This window comes from Cynara cardunculus, unplaced genomic scaffold, assembly GCF_001531365.2.
Source record: "Cynara cardunculus var. scolymus isolate 2C unplaced genomic scaffold, CcrdV1 Un_Scaffold_326, whole genome shotgun sequence".
Taxonomy (NCBI): Eukaryota; Viridiplantae; Streptophyta; class Magnoliopsida; order Asterales; family Asteraceae; genus Cynara; species Cynara cardunculus.
Genome location: NW_020200571.1, coordinates 266,967 through 291,316, shown reverse-complemented (window position 1 = coordinate 291,316; position 24,350 = coordinate 266,967). Strand labels below are relative to the sequence as shown.

Here is a 24,350-nt window from a genome sequence, read left to right as displayed (position 1 = left end):
TTTTGTTACTCTCTTTCAAAGGCAGAAGTAATGCATAATTCCTTGATTACTTCAAGAAAATGTTCTTAGAGTTTGTTTGGTTTGTAGAATTTTTGGAATTCGTAATCGGATTCCATTCTCATATCGTGTTTAGTTTAAAGTAAAGTTCATAATCGAATTCCCACAAACATTAGATTTAGAGATCTCACACGGTAGTTGTTATTTCACGGAATTTTATAGAAATGGTTTGTAATAATGTTTTGAATATGTTAAAAACATTCGTTTTGTAATAATCATTAATAAAAAGTAATTTATAGTTATTTATAATTTGTTTTTACAAAATAATCTATAAAGAATAAAATTAAATTCCATTTCAAATTCCACACACCAAGGATTTCAAATATTTCAGCAAAATTCAAATCCCTCAAAATCATTCCATCAAACCAAATAGCAAACCGTTATCATCAATTGTTTAAATAGCAATTGCAACTTCAACGGTTCCATTTTTTTCTTGGTGTTGCAACATTAACAAAATAATAACTAACGGGGAATTTTAAGTATATAACCATAGAGATTTTAATTAAATCCATAGCATTTTCACGAGTATAAAGCCATTTTTTCTTAAACTTAAGTATAAAGCCTTTTTTTCTTGAATAAGCCAAAAGGTCATAAATTTAATCAAAAACTCATTTAAAGTTAATTCCATAAATTTACCTTCCCCCTCATTAGAAGAAGTCCAAAAGCAAACCACAAGAGTGGCGCCTGCTTAGTTTAAGCTTGACTCCAAAGGTCAAAAGTACCAGAAGGTCCCAAGTTCAAATCCCAGGAAAAAAATCCCTTGTGACCACGGAGGTTCAAATGCGGTGACTCCGGGCTATCTGCAAAGCAGGTGGTCGCTCTGGGATTAATCGGCTCGCATAACGGGTTGGATATCCAGGTTAATAAAAAAAAGTCCAAAAGCAAAATAAAGCCAAGAACACAAAAACTGCAGAATTTCCTCTTCAAATCAAAGCAACATAACATACAAACTACAAATAGAAAACCAATGTTTGAACACCAAAATCAAAATCACCTCAACTATCTATGCAAAAAAATTGCATCAAAGGGTTCTTTACATAAAAACCATTTGTCATCTCAAGAAACATCCATCTCTTCCCATAGAGACAACTTCTGTACAGTATGCTATACAAATAAACAAACAATACAACCTGCCTGCCTGTTATTTCTTCTGCTTGCTGTCCCCCCAACACATCTGTATTCATTATCACACTTTTCAAGCTTTGATTGCTTCAATTTGTATTGCCATTGTTGGTTGTGTAGTACAATTTACTTGATTATGATCCATTGAACTCGGATGGGATAGCAGCAGCAGTAGGAGAAGGAGATTTTGACGAGTTAGGGTGTGGTGGAGGAGCAGTTAAAGAATACGTAAGCCTTGATGAAGAAGAGTTCTCGATTAGACCAGCAATCCCAGCAGTTGCTATTTGAGCATTTGAAGGAAGAAAAAGATCATGCTTCTGATCTTTATAAGCTGCCCAAACCTGCCATAATGAGCTTAATAAATCAGATGAAATCCATACACAATATCAACTTATATACATTTAAAAATTAACTCCATTTCAGGGAAGAAAGACTAATTTCTTGACCATCCCCTATGATAAAGTCGGCTTTGTAGGATGTCAAATATGTCTAAATAACCTAATAGATACTTATACAATAAGACTTGTGTTTATAGGATCAAACAATTAGGCGTCCTATGTAAAAGTGTTACAATAAGTTGATAGGACGCTGCATCCTTTACAAGTTTTTTCAGACACTTGGGAAAAAAGGCGTTCTATTAGTATTTTTTATGACATTATTTGAAAAGGCAACTTATCAAAACAAGTGTCCAATAAAATGACGAGTTCATAGGACATTTCTGACACTTGTCCTATAAAAAAGCTAACAAAGACACTTTATTTGAAAAATGTCTATTAGGGTGCTCATCCATTTGGTTTTTAACACTTTTACATAGGATGCACAAATGCTTAATCTTATAAACAGAAGTGTTATAAAGCAGTCTACTAGGACATTTAGACATATTTGGCGTCCTAAAAAAGCCAATTTTGTTGTGGTGATCATGCTTGGTTTTCTTGATTCAAACAAACCATTGTTCATGCAAAATGAACATTACACTTTAATCACAATATCTGTATCTATTTTCTATTTGGCAAGTCATATTATATATAAAGCGTCAATCAGTTGAGATTTTACACCACAACCAGAAAGTAATTATATCATAAGCATGGTAGTGACTTACTTCAGAGGAATCTAGTATGTCACGAACTTTAGTACAGTGTGCTCCTTCTGTTGCAAATGCATGCAAAACCTAGATCAAACACATGTCAAAATCAGTAAAAGAAGAGGGAAGAAATGGCGAATAAAGACCATGACATATTAGGGCATCTCAAAACCACCACTAAAACACTACTTATTTTTGTGTAAATTGAAGGAGACCTTTATATTTAGAGGTCTACTATTCATGGCCTCTAAAAATTGTGTGTAGTTTTTCGACTGTTCAAGCAAATTGGGTTTTTCGGCCAACCCGTGTGCATACAACTGAAGCAGTTGAATGATGAAACCAGAAAGAGTATAAATGCAAACATTATTTGAAGATATTGATATATCCGGCTTCTTAATTTTCTTCTCTTTTCTAAGATCATCTCTAATAAAGACACCAAATGTACTTTTTTGCACTATTTCTGTCTCCAGTGAGAACACTGGTTGACACTAAAATGGTGTAATGAATAGTAAAACACCAGATTTGGTGTAATAACACTATTCATAATATAGTTAAGGTTTCAAAGTTACAAATTGGTCCTTCAAGTTTGAGGTTTTATATTTTTAGTTTATTTTATTGTATAATGAAATTTTAATTTTACATGTTACACATACTATATCACAAATTAGATTTACATCATTGTTTAGTTTTAATAAATTTAATTTTTATGTATTCAACATTATAAATATTCAACTAAACACACCAATAACATATTTGGAATCAATTATAAACAATATAGTTCGGTTAAAATAGTATAATAATATAATTTATCAAGTTACTGTAGAAATAAAAAAAGTGGATATAATTTGCAAAGTTACAAGTATAGGAGTATTTATTGAGAATATATATTATCATATTAAATAAGAGTATAATGAAAATATTCTATTTTAGTGTAAGAAATGGTGAAATGGCTCAAAGAAGAATCGGTGTTTACACCAATTTTTTACACCAAAATAGTGTATTGGTTGGACATGGTCTAAATAGCATGAGAAATTGAAAAAAGAAACACTTGGCAACAACTCCACCATGTTCGGCGACCTAAAGTGAAATGAGCTAACCTCAATTGCAAGCACCCGACCGATTGATGCTTCAGACTCGCTCCACTTCATTTGAGAGGAAAGTCCGTTTCTCCCTCCTGCTCTCCAATCAAGAAGCCCAAGCAGTACTTCAATGAGCCCAACCCTACAAAAGATCATTTTTGCAATTTAGACAATTAGAAACTCTGGCCCTTCTATTAGCTTGCCAATCAATCAAAGTATCAAACTGAATATATTAAGGTACCAATTGATCATATCACCCTACTTTTCTAATATTTGTTATATGGTATTCAGTTTATTATTTAGGGACTGGAAGCTTGTCCTTCTGTTCTGTTACATGCACACATTTGTTAATGTTTTTGCACATGACCCACTAGCGAACTCACCTAAGACCTTGTGCAACAAGTGCATCCCGTGCTCTATTTCCGGCAACCACCACACGTTTTAGTGTCTCAAGTGCTAGTATGCTTCCACCTTGCCATCCAATAGCTTTCATCAACAGTGGAACAACCTGGAATCAAAAAAAGCGAAAAGACAAAGGTCAGGGAGATGTTGATTTATGAAGGTGCATATTTCTACTCTGCAAAATGGTGACAGGAAAAGATCCCCTCCACCCACCCCAAGAAAATAGCAAATCACATGAAAATGCAACATAATTTGCTCTAATGCCTATTTCATGCAATGTACTTCAAAACCTTCATTTTTGTACTTCATATGTGACATCTCAAACATTTAGGTATCTACTTTACATATGAGAAAGCATGAAAATGCATACTTTGGTCTAAACGTTAGAGATATCACATCTGAGATACCTAAATGAATTTGCAAGTACATTACACAAAATAAGAACCAAAATGAATTCGCAAGTACATTACACAAAATAAGACCAAACGGAAGTACGTTGCATTTTCATGCAATTTGCCAAAAAAGAAAGAACAAAGCTTGCAGCTATTAATATGAAGAAAAAATTTGTATCAAGTTTAAATCAAGCATAAAGGTTAGTAACAACTCGTAGGTCCACATAAAGAGAATAACAACTCAGATTTTGCTCAAAATTCCAAGAACTTTGAGAAACTTTGAAGTATTCAAGTACAAGGGGAAAATGGGCAAAAAAACACAAGCATGTACCTGTGTTGTCCCAACACTAGTTGCTGCCATGGCTTCTGCGCATGTTGTGCTAGCTGCCAGTTGATGCAGCACTCGTAAGCAGCTGAGACGCACACGCTCTTGAGGAGTTTGTGATGCCTGGGATGGATTCTCCTCGCCTTCAACTGATGCATCTGGCATTTTTGATTCGTCTGAGGATGGACCTTCACACCTTGCCTCAAAGGCTACTGCAGACAATAGTTTGGGCACATACCCAAGATATCCAACATGATCTGCCAGTGCAGGGTGTACTCGCAACAAAGACACCAAAGCAGCAGACAACAGCAGCGGGAGCTCTGGATCAGGTCCGATGTCGTGATGTGTAGCAGCGATTGATGAAAGATACTGATCTAGCAGCCCTTCCAAAAATCTCTTGGGATTTCTAAGCGGGAATTTAGGATCCTTCAAGAATAGCCTCACATAGATTCCTCCAACCTATTGGCGAGCATTTGACATCATCATCAGTACAAACACATATACAAACCCAATCTTTCGAGTGGGATATACTGGGCTCGCTTGGTCTGGTTTTGTTCGTTTTGGTTGTCGGTACAAACACATGCATAAATAAAAATGAGCATAGCAGGTGCCTATAAATACCTGAGGCTCGTCTCTCATTTCTTGTTGGCTAGACGCCTGTTCAGGTACATCCCAATCCAAAACACGACCTTTCATCTGCTCCTGGTAAACATCTGATGCCATCGTTGAAACTTGTGCAGCCAACGAAGCAGCCATTGCAGGTGTCCATACAAGTTCTGGAGTTTCTGTGGTTTGTTCAAGAGCACTTATAACAGCCTCACCAGGACCATCTCTAATAATAGATACCAATCCATCTGGCAGAAATCTTGCCAGTGTAATTGCCACCCTAGGCCCATGCATTGGTTGCGCAACAAGCTTCCCCAACAAAGAGGCAGCCGCTGCCCTTTGAGGTAATGGGACTTCTTCTGCACAAGAAGACAAATGTTCAATAACATATATATAAAATATTAACCAAACAAACCCAGTATATCCCACCTGGAGGTGGGGTCTGGGAGGGTAAGATGTACAGACCTGACCTCTACCCTGAAGAGTAGAGCACCCAGTTCAATAAAAGATATACATATATATATATATATGTGTGTGTGTGTGTGAAATTCTAATCTATAGTCAATAAGCAGCACGGGAAGAAATATTACCACGCAACGGCAGGAGAAGTTCAAGAATGTACACAACTCCACCATGCTTGGCCGCTGCCCATGCAAGTTCTGGTGTGCTGGCTAGGGCATAAAGAACATGGAGAGCCCCTTCACGACAATTGGGGGAAGAGTGAAGCATTTGTAGTAAAAGGAGGACACTAGACCCATCTGCAACCATAGCCTCCAAGCAAGGAGCATGGGTGGTTAAGCGTGAGAGCACACTCAAACATAGTTGTGGAATGTGGCTTCCGGATGGGACAGGAACGGAAAAGCATTCAAAAAGAGGTAATAACTTTTCTTTAGAAGAAAATACAGATGCCAAATTTGGGTCACTTGTTAGCAAATTCTGCAAACAAACAAAAAAAGGTGTAATAAGCCCCCTTTTTATTTCATCACCAAAGAAGAATTTTCTGAGGATTCAATTCTCCATTCTAAATAAATGATGATACATAGGACAAAAATCATGATACCTGAAGAGAAGTCAGTCCAAGTTGAAGGTTGCCAACCACACCCAAATCCTCCTTGTCTGTTGAGTTCCCATCAGATGACGTTACAGAATCATGTACGGTTTTCTCCTCGCTATTTGATTCAAGCTCCAATGTTTCATGGGTCGAGCCACTCGTCTGAGTGTCAGGCTCAGTAGCAAATTGATTGTGTACAATGCTTGATATAAATTCGACAAGGGCAACACAAAAAGATTCTGGTTCACTGATCTCAAAGTCAGGCTGATCATTGTAGACCCTTAAATACACATTGCCAATGAGGATCTCTTTTGATAGAGCTTCATAGAGAAAGGTATGTGAATCCTTCAAGCTATGAGAACCATCAGGTGCTAAGGTTGCGCGCTTCTGATCTACAAACTTCAATAGCTCTGCTCGGGTTGAAGAGTTCCAAATAATCTGCCACCATATGACACCATGAAAAAATGATTATGCTCAATTGTCAGCACAAATAGAGATCCCCATGTATAGAGGTCATGTCATATAAATATTGAAACAAGCTTTATCTTCCAGCAAAATGGATGAACTTTCACAAATTCAGTATAATTGAAATATCACCAGCTCATCAGTTTGACACTACTGATATTGCCAAGGAAAGAGATCATAGCATAAATGCAGATAATCTCCTTACATATCTAAAAGGAAGAACTGATTTACCTCTGGCAACTCCAAATTTGAGTTCAATTTTATCAAGAGGTCCTTCGGTAGCTCGTCTTTCAGCATGCTGGCAAGCTTAGGAGTTAACAAAGCTTTGAGAGCATCAGCTGCATCCTGGTTATAAGGTGTTGGACTTTCAGCAGCCATGCCACTAATCCTTGACAAGGCATGAGCAGCTCGTATTGCATGCAAATTTTTGGCAGTTTGCACGCTAGCACCAACTCCGTGAGCCTCTGCAGCATCAGGTTCTTCGGCTGTTGAATCATATTCAAGCAACAACGGAAATAGGTACCTGAGCACAAAGAGAGAAGTAACCCAGATCAACAGAACACTCCAGAAATCACAAAGGATTATATGAAAGATAAAATAAAAAGAGATGCTGGACAATTGATCATTTCTTGGATGCACATAGTCAAGGTATTTTAGAACAAATAAAAACCGGCACGAGGTAATAAATTCCTTTGCTTTAAGCAAATGCATGCGACAGTATTTCCAATTCCAAGCAGACTATAAATGCGCATCTGGGATGATATTGAAAATTGGTGTTACCAATGGCGAAAGAACAGCAAGATAAATAACCAAGCACATACAAGCAAGATGATTATGCAACAACAAACTATACGATTATTATACAAAGATATGAACAAGGGTTGCTGCAGCTTATAGCATGGTTATAAGTAGAAGGCACTTCCAGACCTCATGCTAAACAGATTGTATAACAAACAGCCATAGTAAATCAAAGGAATGAACTGAAAAAACAAAGCACAAAGTTGGAAGTATAATGGATACAGCATAAAATGCACAATAAACTTACCACAACACCCCTGCCTTCAACAAAGCATTTTGTAACTCCGAGGACACACAAAGATGAGCAATGGTTTGAAGAGCTGCATCCACAGCGGCCGGTACAAGCTCAAGTTCAGTACAGTGCACAATGTCCCCAACTAACCCAGATATCTCAAACACCTCCGCTCTGGCACTCTCAAACTGGCTAAGGCTAGAAAACGTTCGCATCACATTTGTCACGATAATTGTGGATGGTTCATTTCCAGGAGTAGTTGGTTGAACAACACACATGCATCGTGATAGAAGTATTGCAAGAAGCTGTATGCCACCATCCCTCACAAGCTCTTCCCCATTCAATGATGAAGATACACACCTAAGGGCAGCAAATGCCAAACGACAACAGCTTCACTAAAAGAACAACAAATAAAACAGTAGATTCCATAATGCAGTTATGGCACTTACGTCAGCCACATGAGCTCTGAGGCTGCAACAAGTAAAGGTGCACGTTCCAAGGACAAGAAATTGGTATCATTATCATCCACTGTCACAGCATTTAACAGCATTGGATACCCAGCATATTTAAATGGCTCCAGGACATCTCCATACCGTCTATATAAGATGCACTGTCCCTTCAGCAAAAGCAGCAACCTCCAAGGTTGTGGGCCTTGCAACCCTTGCATTGTGGCCTATGCAGAATCATATTAACAGACTTCTCAAATACTTGCAACAGCAAGATAACAATGGTATAAATTTTCAGAAGAAGAAAACCACACAAAATATGTATATGAACAGGACAATCTCCATTGAAAACAAGTTGCTCTATAAGTTGATGAGAAATGAAAGTGATGCAATTGAACAGTCTCTTTACAATGTCAAAACTAAAATCTCATTTTCTGCACTTTCAATATCCCTAGGATTTTTTTTTATGTTGTGCTTCATATATGTTACATGGAGCTAAAATTACTCTTAACTGCAGATAGAACTAGAATACGAAAGAGCTTCAGGCATTGATAGAACACGTATCAACCATCAAGACAAAACTTTCTGAACACACTGAAAACTAAAGCATTTTACATTCTTAATCAAGGCAGTTAAATATGAATGTGATCCCTGAAAAGGAGGCTGGACAATTTGGCTATGGAACGCTAAAATGTCCAAGCTTAAAAATAGACCTTCTAAACATATTGATTGCACCAACATTGGAGCAAAAACAAGTATCTTACCTGTAGGCGCTCGTATGCTTTCTGCACTGCAAGAAACTTCTCTCTCCCTTGAGGATTTTTGTCTGGATGATATTTCATTGCAAGCTTTCTATACTGTCGCTTAAGCTTTTCCTCATCAATGTTCTCAATTCGCTTTGTTAGGCTAGAACTATCCTCTGAGTTCCCATTAGAGTAATTTTTATCAGAGTCATCTCTAGACACATCACTTAAAGAGATCTGTAATATGTTACAAGCTTCTTCCTCAGAAAGATCCATAGGTTTCCTCGTCAACTCCTCGCGCCACATTACAAGCAATGATTGCAAGAACTCAACATGTTCAACAATCGGCCAATTGGGAAATAGAATCTCATCGCATAAGTTGCGGAGGTAATAGCGGTGGCACCACATCTCATCTCGAAGCTCAGGATATGTAACTGGTGGCATAGGAGCATAATCATATAAACAATGACAGTGCTGGGATAACTTCTGGGGAAAATCACCAAGATGCTGCAAAACCTGGATGAATAAAATTGCATGAACTTCTGCAATTTTATAAACAAATAGTTTCTGAACACATTATATATCATATTGCATACTGATCACATCAGAATTAATGACTTCGAAATTTGAAGCCAACAATGTGCAACTAAGCATAGTCATCAGTTTGAACTACCTGATGAATGAGATTGTCTGCTCGCATTTTGTGCGTCCATATAATCTCAGGAGTGTCAGAATCAGAAACCATTGCTGCAGCAAATGCAGTTGGACCACTACGCTCCAGAACATACAGTAAAGACTCAGGTAGAAGCCCTCCGAGCACACTCCGCTTTGCCAAGGGCAATGACGAAGAAACTGCAGCTTCTTCACCTCCATGAAAAGCTTGGTGAACATGGGTACTAGAGAAGAGTTGAGCAATTGAAAGGAGATTAGATCCAGGGTATGCCAAAGCAAAATAAAATATGCCAGTACTGTATAGTCTTATCATCGCCTTAGGATTTCTAGTAACAACAGCTTTTATCAAAGCAGCAGCAACCTCCACAATAGCTGGTTCCCCAGAAAGCATGGCCTACATTAGAGTAATGCTATTATAGCATATGTAAAAAATACAGCCAGATACCCATGGAATATATCATTATACAGCCAGCTCTAAACACAGATGTCATTCATAGATGAAAATGTGATTAAAAGTATATTATTAAGATAGCTTTGCTTGGAAAAATAGAAGGAACATGTATCACAGGCGCAAAATCTGCCTAAAATAAGTTAGCTTTTGCTTATTCTCATAAGAAATAGAAACATTAGATACCACAATCCCATAATGGGCTAACATTCAAATCTGCAAAAGAAATAAACTATTAGAAAGAATATTTGAGCACTTGGGCAGGTTTTCTGGAGAGGGTAATATGCAACCTTCGCTTTAGTTTCTCATGCAATATGCATACAATCATGACGTTACGTAGTTGCCCAAATACTAAATCCATGCAGTATCTAGATCAAATCTTACTTTAATCTCAAAACAACAGTAATATCACTGTAAACAAGAGAAGTAATAATAATTAGCTTAGAAAAGCATTTGAACTGAAGTATCATCCATTCATCCTAAAGCAATATAGCATTTTGATACTAAAGGTAGAACAGTTTCTTGTACAATAGCAAATGGCACATGCTCAGATATCGCAATTGATGCCAATTAAATTCATATTTAAGCTTACAGATGTTGGCTACAATGCCAATCAAATTCATGTTAATGCAAAAATAGCCGTTACAAAAAAAATCCGCTATTAACTTCACCACTCAAGCAACAATAGGTAGTCAACTAATACCATGGCATCATAAATTTTTTCACCTGTGCAATATGGGGAAGACATCGAAGACTTGACAAAATCCGTTTAACTCTAGGTGTTGGGGTAACAATCTCTCCAGCATCATCTATATCTGAATGTGCAGATACCATACTGTGTAATATGGACAATGCTGCCTCGCCTACCTGCACAAAGAAATCAATATTTGATATGGAAAATAAGAAGTAATAGAAGATTGATTGTAGTACTGGATACCAAGAAGATCTTGTAAAGAGGGAAAAACAAAGAAAATATATTAGTACGAAGACAAGAAGGTTAAAACAAAACAGCTCAGACGGAGCTAGTGAAGCTAAAAGCTACAATCTATATGCAATAATAATTGCAGGTTAAAGAGGCAAGAATGCTAAGTTTTGATCATTCTATCAAGTTAAAATGCTCCCTCTAATTTCAAACTAAATCAACCTTTTCACGTTTAGTTTTGTACCAAAACATATGTGCCAGAAGGTTCTCCAATTTTTTCAACAATATCCACAACCTCTTTTTCGCAGATTTTTATTCAAACTCCCATGTTAGTTCATTCATAATCATCAAGTTTGCTGCAAATCATTGTCTTTCTAATCATATTTCACAATTCAATTAAGTATTGTGGTTATACAACTTGCACATGATAGCTCATTATTTTTACATAATCTACAGAATCACAATCTTTTGACACTAATGTGACGAGATTTTTATATCCATCTAAACAATATGTTAATTGTCTGATGGTGATTCACCCCTCAAATTGATAAGTAATTTCCTTACATTTTTATATCTTGAGAAAGAAGTTATTTATTCTTGGAACCGAGTATATATGTACGTAAATCTCAAAGGACATGATAACAAAAGATGGTTATTTGGCCAAAAACCTTTTAGTGACAGAAGCAATTTCCAAGAACAAGGAATGTTGACGGTGATCCGTTTTTCAAACTCAACAACAGAGCCATACAGAAATTTCCAACCAAACTACATCAATTTCATAATATTATAGTTATAACACATTTGACACACACTGAAAATTCAATGGTTGGAATCTCCCCATTCATCAATAATCATCAGGGGAAAAAAAGTTATCGATAACAGGCAGCAAGTTTGCATCAGACAAGTCACATCTTAATGTTCTAATTTTTATCGTTAATCATATTTACTCAACATATGCACACAAAGCATATAAATATACCTGGGGAGGTGTGAGAACAGGAACCCGGACAGCCAGTGCCCAACGAAGTTCACGAATATCACGCAACCTCTTCCAGTCTGGCATTCCAGAAGACCAACACTTTGTTGTCCAATCAATGGCTTTCTTTGACCAAAACCTTCTGATAGCATCTTTCTCCACTGGGCCAGCTTGTGCACCATCCTTGTCAATAAACAACCATTCCTTCAACGGTTCCATGAAAGCAGAAGCAGCTATCAGATTAGACTGCAAAGGAATAACGGTTCTTTCTGAAGCTTCATGAACCGTTGTCAGTAAATCAACCGCCAGAACACACCCCCCAACCAGGACACAAGCTTCCACATTTGAAAGAACCTTCATTAAAACCTGAAAAAGAAAACAACCTGTGCCTTAACAACAGCATTGAGTAAGGAAAGCAGATATAAAGCTGTATGCCAAATTGTAGCATAAAATTTTTCTTTTCTATAGTAATGAGCTACCATGGAAAAAACACAATTCTGTCTGCCAAGACAGTAGTGCTTGTCCTATCTGAAGTTACAATAGAACCTATATATGTTTCTCACTAACAAGCTATATTAGCATCAAGAAAATTCATGAGTGAATCTTAAGTAGGAGATGATACAAAAAGTAAGCTTTTCACTCAAGGAATGAAAATGGAAAAAGAAAAATCAACCAACTTTAAGCACTCACAAAGAATTCAGTCAATCAACGGGATATTGCCTTTGTATACAAGCATATCAACAGTGCTCATATGCAAGCAAGCTCGAGCTTTGGGTCAAACACTATAATATAGGATTAGTTAAGCACATTACGGTTTATCCAGTAGATTAAAATACTATTGTGGTGAAATTGAAGTGAACTATAATCATATCGATCTCCACAAGGATATACCATTTAGAAAATATAGAAAATACTCAATCAGGTTGAAGTATTCTCCTTAAATGGCCTCTCAGTAGACAGAAAGAAGAGTAGCTCGGCTTCACCAACACAAATTGCTCTAGTGGTCTATATGACTAGATATTTTTGTATTCAGTAATAGACATTAAAATCAGTTTACTGCAACAAGAGATAATCTAATATCAAGTCGACTCCAGCATTGAACTGATCCTTTTGTGCATATATTAGCGTTCTTTATTTTCGTTGGGGCGAGGGAGGGTATGACTGTAGTGGGTACTGGGTAAAGATTTTGATTTACCTTAAGAAGAAGCAGCAGACGGTGCCTTAATGCTCTATCGTCGGTCCTGTCCAAGAGAACTGTAATGTGTGCTGTACCTTCAAAAGGACCAATGGTATTATGATGTTGCTCATATACAATCGCCATCGCTCTAGCACAAAGCTCTCTGACGGAGAAGCCTCCACCACCACCGAAACCATCTAGTCTTCCCATGTCGCACCAATCATCAGAAGCTCCCAGTTCATCAGGAACAGCACCATCAACAGTAAGTCCCGTGTCTGCATCACACAAGAACCGATGGTACAATGCTCGAAAGAAAGCAACTGGATCACGCAGAGGAAATTTTTCTGCCCTCGCATTGCTCCCACTCTCAAGAAGCAACCGTAGATAATATTGGCCTACACAAACTTCTTTGGACAAGCTAGGATATCTGACACAGAACTCAGTGTAGTTCCAAGATATCTGAGGAAGGCTATCTTGCCCACTCGTCTCTGAGGATGCACTTCCAGGAACGATATCTTCAGTTCGCTCCTTCTCAACGTCAAGTTTATGAACCTCTGCCTGCAGAGCCCCTCGCAATTCCTGCCTGGTGCGCTCATTCCAAATCAAGTCAGCACGGTTATGATCAAGACTAAAAGCTCTCCAAAATTCTGGCCAGTTCAATAGCAATCTTCCAGATCCCACTGGTGTACTCTCTATAACAACCTGAGCTGGAGCAGTAAGATCTGAATTCTGAATCCCAATCGCATTGGCATCTGAATCAGCTGAGATAGAAACTACTGATTCAACTAACGGCTTATCAGCAGCAGATGGCACATCAGGAGAAGCAATCCCTATGGGCTGATCAGATGGTTGAACTCCTGTAAAGGGCAATTCACTTGACAAGTTTTCACCGGTGTAAACTGCGGAGGACTGAATGGCAGGCACCTGTTGAGTGCTGAACACACCTGCACCTATCGGCTTTGACGGATCACCAACATCATAGTTAGTAGCAGATGACAGAGTATTTCGAGGTGATGATACACCTTTTCCTGCATGATGCTTCCTTTGTTGAAGTAAGCGTCTCCTTCTACTACTCATAGATGATACTTCTTGATTAAAGTAATCTTCGGGTTCTCCTTCAGAACGAGTGTGTAAATAAGCAACCAGGCCTGGCGGCAAAACTCTAGATAGTAATTCAAGAGCAGGTTGATAAGAGTCTGCCCAGAGTGCTACAAGTTGTCGACTAACTTCTCGTCGTTCACCAGAAGGAAGGAAAAGAGCACTCACCAAATGTCTCAGCAAAGCACCATCACGCAAAGCAGCATCACGCATGGACTCTGCTGCAATTGCATCTTCCTCGGCAATTGTACGCATGATCACAGCCACTGTTTCCCGTACACTTTCTGCAGGGTGTCCAAATAATGCAAACAGCCGACGTTTCAAGCCTGCCACTTGGCGTAACAATTCAACAAAGACAGTATACTGTGTAGTTTCACCATGTGGGTCACATATCATGGCCTCCAAAACCTCCACAACAGACATTGATAATAATGGTGAAACAGACATCGACTTCAATCGGTTTACCAGAATAACAAGATTACCCTGATGAGCAAACAACACAGACTTTGTGTGCATGATTGTAGCATGCTGATCACCTTTTGAGTCCATCAATAAGTTGTTATCCCCAGGACCGCCGCCAATAAGTACTGCAATAAGTTCTGCAGCTTCAGCTGCTACTCCTTCGGAACCATTTCTTAGCAAACCCATAATTCTTCCAACAGCTGCAGGAAAAGACATCACATGTGAGGTAGCAGTTCTTGATGCCAGTAATCTTCGTAAACAGGCAATGAACCCTGTAACAGTTGCAGCTGCTTTAGGAGAAGGAGGTGGTAGAGGAGGAGATTCTGGAGGCAGATTTGGAGCAGCTGGGAGCATTGTAATCAGAGCCATCAAAGTTACTTCAGGGACTTCAATATTGGGAGGCACTCCAATATATGGAATACATGCATTAAACTCCCTTATTCTGCGCCAAAGTTTAGCTCTTGACCCAGGGATGGAACCTCCTTCAGCCACAGCATCTTTGGCAGATGCTGCCAAGTGTTTCAAATGCATGGTAGCAGTCTCCATATCAGCTCTAGAGCGTTGTGACATACCAGAGACTTGTTGAAGTTGCAAATGAGCTCTACCACAAGGCGGATCAATTGGATGACCAGGCATAGTGAGTCTAGGCAGCACAGGCACTGAACACTGACCCTGTACAGAGTATTCCACATAAAAGCATGTTTAGATGGAAGTACAGATAAATTCATTTTTGTGTTGATTACATTCACTGATACTCAACCCAACCCAACCCAACCCAACCCAACCTAAACAAGCATGTTTAGATGAAAGTACAGATAAATTCATTTCGTGTTGATTTCGTCCGTTGATACTCAACAACCTAAACAAGCTTATGTATTTATATAAAAAGGTTTAGTATAGAGTCAATGTTTATTCATAAATAGAAGCATACAGTGAGCACATATTAATACCTCCGTTTGTATCATATCCCGAACTGCTGCAAGTAAACCATCTCTAGATGTGCTAGAATATACCTGAAACAAGAAAACTTGCTCTTAGATGGTCAACTTGAATAATATAGCAAAATCCTTGAGTGATAATTCTCACATGGACAGGACATCCGTCATTGAATTCAATGGCAAACATCTGTGGCTCCTCAGCAAATCGGACAAGCGAACTCACTGCAGATAAAGGACGGACAATAACAGCCTGCAGCATTAAATATATAGAAATCAAAAGATTAATCTATGAAGAGAATATCAGCGGTAAGGATTACAAATTTAGATGAGTAATGAATTTTGTTCCTCCATTATTTGAAAGCAATGTCATGTTCATGTGGGAAATCATTGTAATGGCTTACTAGAGTCTTTTTCATCGATAAGTGGTGACTTAAGGTACTTGAGTGCTTTGACTTGTTTTCTTACATCAGGGATTCAGGCTCCTGTTAAATTTCTTGCTTAAATTGAACTAAGATATCTGTCCTCTAATGACTAGTATAGTGATATAAACTGTAAGGTCGTCTGTTAATTGTGTGAAGTCCATGACTATGGCAATCGATCAAATGCGATTACATCATTGATATTTATTTGAACTTTCAGATTACATTTGTAGAATCTCTTTAGTATTACAATGGATATCTCTTTCCATTTGGATTAGGAGTATAAATGATTCTTTTAACCTCCAATTTCCTTTTTTAGAGCCAATTCATATATCAATGCAATGTAACTTTATAAGCAGGTTTGAAAGAGATAATCAAGAAAAGTCAGCATTAATAGCCAATTAACTATAATTCACTTATTTAGACTTAGTATTTCAGCTCCAAACCTTACTCTAGAATCTCCTTGATAATTTCTTATTAACTAAACCTCTTTTTATATTTAGATTACAACTAAAACAAGTTTCCTTTTAGGATCAGAACTTATCTGATGAGATCTCTTTTAAGACTATTACAGGATCTATCACATGCATCATAAATGTTCTGTCCTGCCTAAAATGCAACTTTCTTCATAGCAGATTTCCAGGCAATTTCACACAAATAAACCTTTGCATTAGATACCTCCTATATATTCACATAAGCATCAATTCTACATAAATAAACATTTTGCACTCAATGTAATAATATTTATAAGGAACTGCAAGTAATAATGGAAGTGATTAACTACTTTGCATGGTAAGTGGAGATCTATAGATTTACCAGGGAAGTGTAACAAAATATGACACCAGCTTACCTCATAGTTCTCTGGGCGCCTCTCCACAAGTGAAACCTTTGTTAGGATAAGTTGACGAGGTACAGCATCACCTTGTTCCCCAAGTCCCCCTTTTGGTCCAACTATCAAACCCAGTCCAGGTGCACCAAGTGTCCCGTGTGCCGCAGTTCGCAATCTCATCACAGACCAACCCCCACAAGGAGTTTCTTCCGCCCCAACACCATCTTTAGCTGCATTTTACATGAACTCTTAGGATTCTAATATGTATCTAACACATGCATACATTAGATGTATATACACGCAAAACTATATACCAACTAGGTGAAGTTCATGACTTACCCCTTCGTTGTAAGTACTCACCAACAGTGAGTGATTGAGACTTTTCAATAGATAGTGTTACTCCAACTGTTGACTTTGCTGTTCTTGTCTAATCAGAACATTAGAAAAAAGGTCAACTAAATGCAAATTGTTAACCACTCAAAAGAAATAATTGAGAAAATGGATGTAATACAGTTTATGTGGCATGCATATTGTGGAGGTAGGAAGGGAGCAAAGGAAGTTAGAACTTAGAACCCATGTAAAGCAAAAGATAGTGCATAGAAGATAGACTAAATGTAGAAAAGAGCTCACCAAATTAGCTATGATGGATGAATTTGAGGTCCCTGAAGCAGCTTGAAAAGATTTAGATTTTCTTCCATATAGAGTACATAGAACAAAACCTCCAGGATCGGCATTTTTCCGCCCATATGCATCAGATAGAAGAATAATAGCAGGGGAATCCATGTCTCTAAAATCCAGACACCATCGTAAATCTCCAGATTTTGGATCAATAAGTTCAACTCCAACATATGTCACTTTCAGTTTCTGTTGACACATGTAATATACCAGTCACTATGTGGTACTATTTAGACAACAAAGCAAACAAGCATTTTCTACCAAATGATTAACGGACGCCAAATTACAACTCATTTAGAGCACATGCAATTGAATATAAACAGGCACATTCCTAAGCATATGAACACAATGCTGAATCATCAACCATGCAACCTTAATATTTTGAGCAATTTCTTACAAGTTCTAAGTGATACTTCCAGCCATAATCTTGTCATTGGCTTAATAGAATTTAAGCAATGTTCAATTATCTACTTGAATTTAGTAACATCTCAAGAGCATCCGTTATGTACATTCATCAGATAGTGCATCCATTTGCTTTGAACAAAAAAACATCAACAAGCACAAGGCTTTTTCCCTTTCTTAGTTGAGATGCCTTGAGGGCACATACACACCTACCCTGACTAATTTTATAACAATGTCTCTAACAGCAACTGGAGTTCAGAAGTGGTGGCTGGTGGTGTTATATTAATTATAATTTTGATCAAGTGAAATGCCAGGTATGTTCCAAATGTTTACCCTTTCATGGACTCCACAATCATACGAGCCTTGATGGACTCGAACTAACCTCTTAAACATAAATTTAGGAAGTATATGTGATTCTTGTTGGCATTGTCTCCTCCGGGAAGCATGTGTGTAAAATCTTCAGCCATGTTGTATTAAGAAGGACCAGCGCTTAACATCATGATTCATAAGAAGTTGAGTAACACAAAAAACTTGACAGCATATTGATCCTTTTTTCGTGATTCACTAAAGATTGACGGAGTTACTTGCTGGAGGATGGTGAAATCAATATGGGCATCCTTGGACATCCTTCAGCCGTGTATTATACTAACTGAACTTTCAGACAAGACGAGAAGGCCTTTTCGTGATTAAAATTGGGGGAAATGCATCAAAATGCAACAAAGTGTGGTTTAATTCCCATTTAGTCTAACGACTAACGAACTATTTCTGAATCGATGTAATACCCTTTAATCTTCCTAATTTGAAAAGAAGGTTACTAACATTCAATGGCGTGCATGTCAGGTTGTCAATTATATTGTGAAACTGATTACATAGATTACAAGTCAAATTATAGTTTTTGTACTTTTTCTTTTAAAAACTCAAGATTTTTATTTCACTTTTTACATTTACGTAGGTTGAGAACGGGTTAAATAGATAAAATGGGTACCAAATAAGAAAATTTGGAAGTTTGTTACAACGGTTGAGGAAAAGAAAATAGGAACTAAACCAAACTTTATTGCATTGTTGATGCATGTTGCCGTTAAAATCATTAAAATCTACCTAGTAGTATACATATTTCTCCTAAATGCACCTGAATTGCTCAAGATCTTCAAGTGATCAGCAACTTGCCTTGCATCAAGGAGAATAACTTATTTTTAGTAACAGACTAACAGTGTGGGCCAATCTTGAGGCTGAGTTTGGGCTTAAACAATTCCTCTTGCATGAGGCCACTGGATAATTAGAATTGAGCAGCCACATGACTAGCAAAGTAGTTAAAGGCTCAAGTCGCAGTTAGGCCCAAAAGGGTGACGGGGCCTAGGCGCAGGGTGAGGCACGGGCCTCAGGAATGTGAGGCGCATCTTATAAAAAAATGTATATATACACAGAGAGAGAGAGAGAGTTATACACAATTGAAACATGTAGCAAGTACTCCAGTGCAACAACCAGCAGTAATTCGATAGAGCAGAATGGAGAACAGTTTAAAGCGTGAGCCATGAGGGAGAAGTTTCAAAGTCTGGGTATTTATAGAGAAAGAGACTTGAAGTTATAAGAACTGGGTATTTAATATTAGGGTTTGACTTATGTCATCTATTTAGTAACTTTTTTTAAGAAGTCTAGGAGGTAAGAAGATGAGAGAACTTATTTAAAATTGGGGTTGACTTGGTATTTAATAACTCTTTATGTGGCGTGCCTAGGCCCACAAGGCGCCTCAGCCAAGGCGCAGAGCCTTAGTGAGCCTCGTGAATACACCTAGCCTCGACTTTAAAAAAGTCCAAAACCTTGAGCCTCAAAGCCTAGGCGCACCTGCGCTTGTAACAACTATGATGACTAGGTCAGATCTCATCCACAGTTAGCAATCCATGTAACAGGAAATAAACATTAACAGTTGGTTATCAGCCTGCAAGGGAACTTGGATGTTGGTAGTAGAACAACTGGTATGTCAGCTGGTTATCTGCCATGAAGGATCCTGAGGGGCCACGGATGAAGATGTCATATGGTACACGGGAAGTTTATGGCACATTTTTGGATTTTCCATATTGGACTTTTAAGTACTCACTCCATCCCAAAATAACGTTGTGTTATCGAATTTGGGGAAAAAAGAAAAGAAAAGAAATGGAAGGGAAAGAAAAGTAAAATATTATTTTTATTTGTGTTTTCGGAAGGGAAGGAAATGGAAGGAAAAGAAAAGAAATAAAATAATCTTTGGTGTTTTTGAACAGGAGAGAAAGTACAGAAAAGATGTAACCTTTACTAACATACCCTTTAAAAATATATTTATTAGAATGAACGCTTGGGTAATTTTGTAATTTTAATAATTTTTTAAAGGGTTTTAATTTCTTCCCTTACATTTCTGTCCCTTTCCTCCCATATTTGGATGGAAACTTTTGGGAGGAAACCTATCATTATTTTCCTTCCCTTTCCTTTCCTTTCCTTTCTCTTCTAAAAAAATTTCAAGAACACGAGTTTTTTTTTAATCTTTCCTCCCCTTTCCCTCCCTTTCCTTCGTAAAAAGGGTTTCGAGAACAGATGCGTAAGTGGCCACACTTATATTTTAGTTTGTCCCAAAATAGGTGCCCACTTATAAAAGTAAATGATTACTATCCCATTCTACCCTTAATATAAGATGGAGAAAGTCTCTCTCTATTATTAAGGGTACAATTGTCATTTAGTTAATTAAAAAGTGTAATAATTACACATTCCTAAAACTGTGTCTTTTTCATCACGGACACTTATTTAGGAACGGAGGGAGTGCATGCTATCCTGGCACTAATTGCAAAATTATATCACATAGCTTGTGAATTGTGATGAAGGTATCCTATTTTCAAAACAATATCAAGTATCACCGTCAAATGTCACTACATATCCGACGACCTGATGAGACTACTGACTATTGGGTTCAAAACTCAGTTGTTGAGGTTATAGATCCTACATGTAGTAAACATAGTCTTGCATCATAAAACCAAGACCAATAGTTATATCATTGCTTTCTTCGGCCAAATGATTATCAATTGGAACCCTACACCTTGACCTAGATTCTAAGCTGACCAATCTTATAACTCTAGTTTGCTATGTTTAGTCAGGGCATATGCACTCATTCCAAATTGTTTATCTAGCAGTAAGAAGAGGTTGCAAGTAAAGGTGGTATGAATCATAATGTACATTATCTAACCTTCTGTCTAGTACTTAAGCCTTAAGATGAGTTGGTTGAAGTAACAAGCAATTATCTACAAGTGGAGCGGCCTCAACATCCATTATATTTTAATGCAGGACTGAATACACCAAGATGCAAAAGATAATGAACATTGATCAGCAGCAGTAACCCCATGTTTAGTAGCTCATGCAAAGAGATCACAACAATTGGCTGCAAATGGAATCAGCTATTAATTATTTTAAGAAGAAAGATTATGTTATAATAAATATGGGAATTATAACTTATAACCTCATCATACCACTCCATCCTTATAGCTAGCTTACAGCTAACGCATACAAAGTTTGGATTAGCTGATGAGTGAACAAATGAACCAATGCACCAAGTGTAAGGCAACAAAGTGTGTTGTTATACCACATTAAATCACAAATCCTCACTGTCAAAGAAGCCCTAACAATAAAAGGTGCTTAACATCACCAATATGGTATAACCTTCAGTGTGCGCTATATTATTTCAGTATGCAGAAGGTTTACATGAAAACTACAGTCATATCACCAATATGCATCAGCTTTCAGCATTTGAGACAAGCTACTAGCAGGAACACTACTGCTATTAACACAAGCATCATATATCAACAGAGTATCATAAATCAATTCATAAATATGAGTGGAACTTACAAATGGGGCCCACTCGGAAGTCTTTCTTCGAAGATGAAGTACGGGATACTCGGCAACAGTGCCAATTTTACTCCACCTTATTCTGTGCAACTCAGTTAATATACTCGCTCTGTACCTAGATGAAAACTTTGTTCCTTTGAACTTCCCACGCCCATCAGTTCTTACATTTATAGTAAACTCCAGTGAATTCTCGTCCTTCCCTGGGATCGGAGATGACCCTTCATAATCATTGCTCACATCATAAGAATTGGTCACCGATAAGGTTGAAGGATCTAGAGTTGTTATAGTGTGATTTGATATACACAGTATCCTCTTGTATCGACCACGCCATGAATGTTTAACGACAAGGTACCGCGCCAAGTACTCGGGCTCTTCTAGGGAAGACGGTGGGTGTGATGGAGGCTGGGCGGCTGAGGATGATGATGAGCTTGTTGATGTTTCCGGAGGCGGATGGTGGGTGTGATCAGATGTGTGACGAAAAACGAAGTCCATTTGTGGGAGATATTGAAGGGAATACGGTTTAGGAGGGCTAGGTCTAAGAAATGACCATAGTCCCGTACCGGCCGCAGCCGGCCTGGCCGACGGTCTTTGGCGGGACTGTTTCGCACCCAGTTCTTCTGAAAGGTCCCCAGAAAGGATGGGGGAAACAGTAACTTTAACCCCTGCGGATCAAAACCTCAAACTCTCAAACAAATTAATTTCAAGATTCTCCATTGCAAAATTGATGGTAAACTGCTTTAACAGCTTTTCACGACAACCTCAACCCTAGAAATTCTACGATAACATATCAAAACCCTATATTTATCCCCAATTGCTCAACCGATCAATCACAATCCTGTTCAAGAAGTTGACAGTAACTCGATCAAAACAAAACCCCTCTGTTTTTCCAAGAATATTTCAACGCAGAAATCAAGGAAACAAAGATCAAAACTCTAGTAATGGCTGAATTGATTACAAGACGGAATTATAAGTAGGGTGTGGAGAAAACAGATGGAATTTTGACATACATTTGTGATCGATTGGAAATGGAATTGATGAAAGATTTAGTGGAAAGAACAGTACGATTAGGGTATGGATTAACCTGTAAATTTATTGATCGGAAAGATGAAGAGATATAAAGAGGGAGAGAGAAAGAAATTGGAGGTACAAACAACGATTTCCTGCTGCTGCGAGTATCCTTTTGCCCTGTGACAGCTACTTTCAGAGCACTCGGTTTCGTTAAAATAACAAAACGATGTGGGATTGCTTATAAAAATATGTTATTGAGGTAGGGTACCGGTAGTAAATATTTTTGAGTATTTAGATAAATAATTTATATTGGTGTCAAATTAGTAATAAAGATTTTTGAAAAAATTAAATCATTTTAATTTATAATAAGTTAATAAAGATTTTTATAAAAAAATATAAGTTATTTCAATTAAGCAATCTTATACGTCCTTAAAATAGGAATTATTATTTCACGTTTAAAATGATTTTTATATAAACAAAATGTAATGAAGTGACTTAATGGAATAAGATGGAATAAATTTATTTTTTTTTATTGAAATATTTTTAAAATAAAATTTAATTCTTTTTTAAAACATGGAATATGTCTCTTTTTACGTTGTATTTTATTCTTTTTAACTTTCATTTTATTGTCATAAAATATTATTGTTTTCTATAATTTGGTTAATATATTTAATTTATTAAATATTAATAATGACAAAAATAATATAGAAAAAGATATAAAATAAAAACTGTAAATTAATAAACTTCATATGTTTCATAAAAGAAAAGATTAATAATATATTTTTTGTTGTGAGATATATTTATTTTATTATAATTAAATAAATTAATTAAAATATAGAAAATATATAAACAATCGATTAGAGATAAGTGGTCAATTTAACAGTCTTGTTTTACCAAACGGTTGAACAATTATTATGTCATGTCATGTTATGTCTTGTGTTGTCTGGTATGGATGTTCATGGATTGAGTTGATCAATTTGAAAGCATTTGAACAACCCAACTTAATTTGAAAAATCTCAACCCAGTTCAAGGTGCAACCCAACCCAAACCGTACAGGTTGGTCGAGTTGATACTTTGATACATCAAAATATTCTCCTAATAACATTGAATATGTTGTTTTCTCTATTCTATTCATAATTTTTTTCATTATTAATCATTTGGTACAAATTATTCATATTTTTTAAGTTTTAAGTATATCGCACTCAATCAATTTTCTTAATTTGCATTTATGTATGTTCATAGTTACTGAACATATATACAAATGAGTCATATACACATGGAGAATAAATTGAAAATATATGTATATGAAGAGGGTATGCAATAGCATAATTGTTTAATGTACATATTAATAGAGACTCAACAATCATATTAAATACAATAATATAAAAGGATATCGGGTTTATTGGGTTGGGTTGGGTTCAAATAAAAGCAACCTAGTATCAACCTAATACCGATGGTTTGAAGATTTTACAACTTGATTAGACATTGTATTACTTCAGATTGAGTTATTTTGCGATTGGGTTGGGTTGGGTTGGGTTGATCGGTTGATGATGGGAAGGAGCAAGAGCCTGAAGGTATAAGCGAACGCATATAGGGTCTGTTTACCAAATTTTCCATTAAGTTTTTATACGGATAAATTTGTCTGTTTAGATAAATTTTAC

At 37.1% G+C, this 24,350-nt stretch overlaps 1 protein-coding gene across 6 annotated transcripts; it reads right to left on the bottom strand.

The window, feature by feature from the left end:
• Positions 1-952: 952 nt before the first annotated feature.
• LOC112501606 (dnaJ homolog subfamily C GRV2) lies at positions 953-22,895 on the bottom strand. Of its 6 annotated transcripts, none has more exons than XM_025105280.1 (23): positions 21,682-22,895; positions 17,371-17,604; positions 17,080-17,167; positions 16,762-16,970; positions 15,641-15,742; positions 15,505-15,567; positions 13,939-15,226; positions 13,013-13,851; positions 11,821-12,183; positions 10,646-10,786; positions 9,473-9,865; positions 8,821-9,315; positions 8,060-8,283; positions 7,626-7,970; positions 6,812-7,103; positions 6,125-6,553; positions 5,655-6,000; positions 5,080-5,423; positions 4,465-4,917; positions 3,723-3,847; positions 3,358-3,481; positions 2,279-2,347; positions 953-1,520 (listed from the first exon to the last, which is right to left on the bottom strand). In XM_025105280.1, exons 1-23 carry the CDS (start codon positions 22,171-22,173, stop codon positions 1,314-1,316), a joined length of 7,665 nt encoding a protein of 2,554 aa, XP_024961048.1. In that variant the 5' UTR covers positions 22,174-22,895; the 3' UTR covers positions 953-1,313. The 6 variants fall into 6 exon arrangements, with proteins under 6 accessions (XP_024961048.1, XP_024961049.1, XP_024961050.1 ...); XM_025105281.1 differs by having other exon boundaries at positions 13,013-14,376; positions 14,575-15,226; XM_025105282.1 differs by having other exon boundaries at positions 13,013-14,376; positions 14,629-15,226.
• Positions 22,896-24,350: the final 1,455 nt, after the last annotated feature.

Excerpts from the sequence above, each read along its gene's own strand:
- LOC112501606 (XM_025105278.1), bottom strand. The coding sequence starts at position 22,173 with ATGGACTTCGTTTTTCGTCACACATCTGATCACACCCACCATCCGCCT. Across the intron at positions 7,104-7,625 it reads TTGAAGGCAGGGGTGTTGTG|GTACCTATTTCCGTTGTTGC; the intron begins GTAAGTTTATTG and ends CTTTGTGCTCAG. Across the intron at positions 4,918-5,079 it reads AAATGAGAGACGAGCCTCAG|GTTGGAGGAATCTATGTGAG; the intron begins GTATTTATAGGC and ends GCTCGCCAATAG.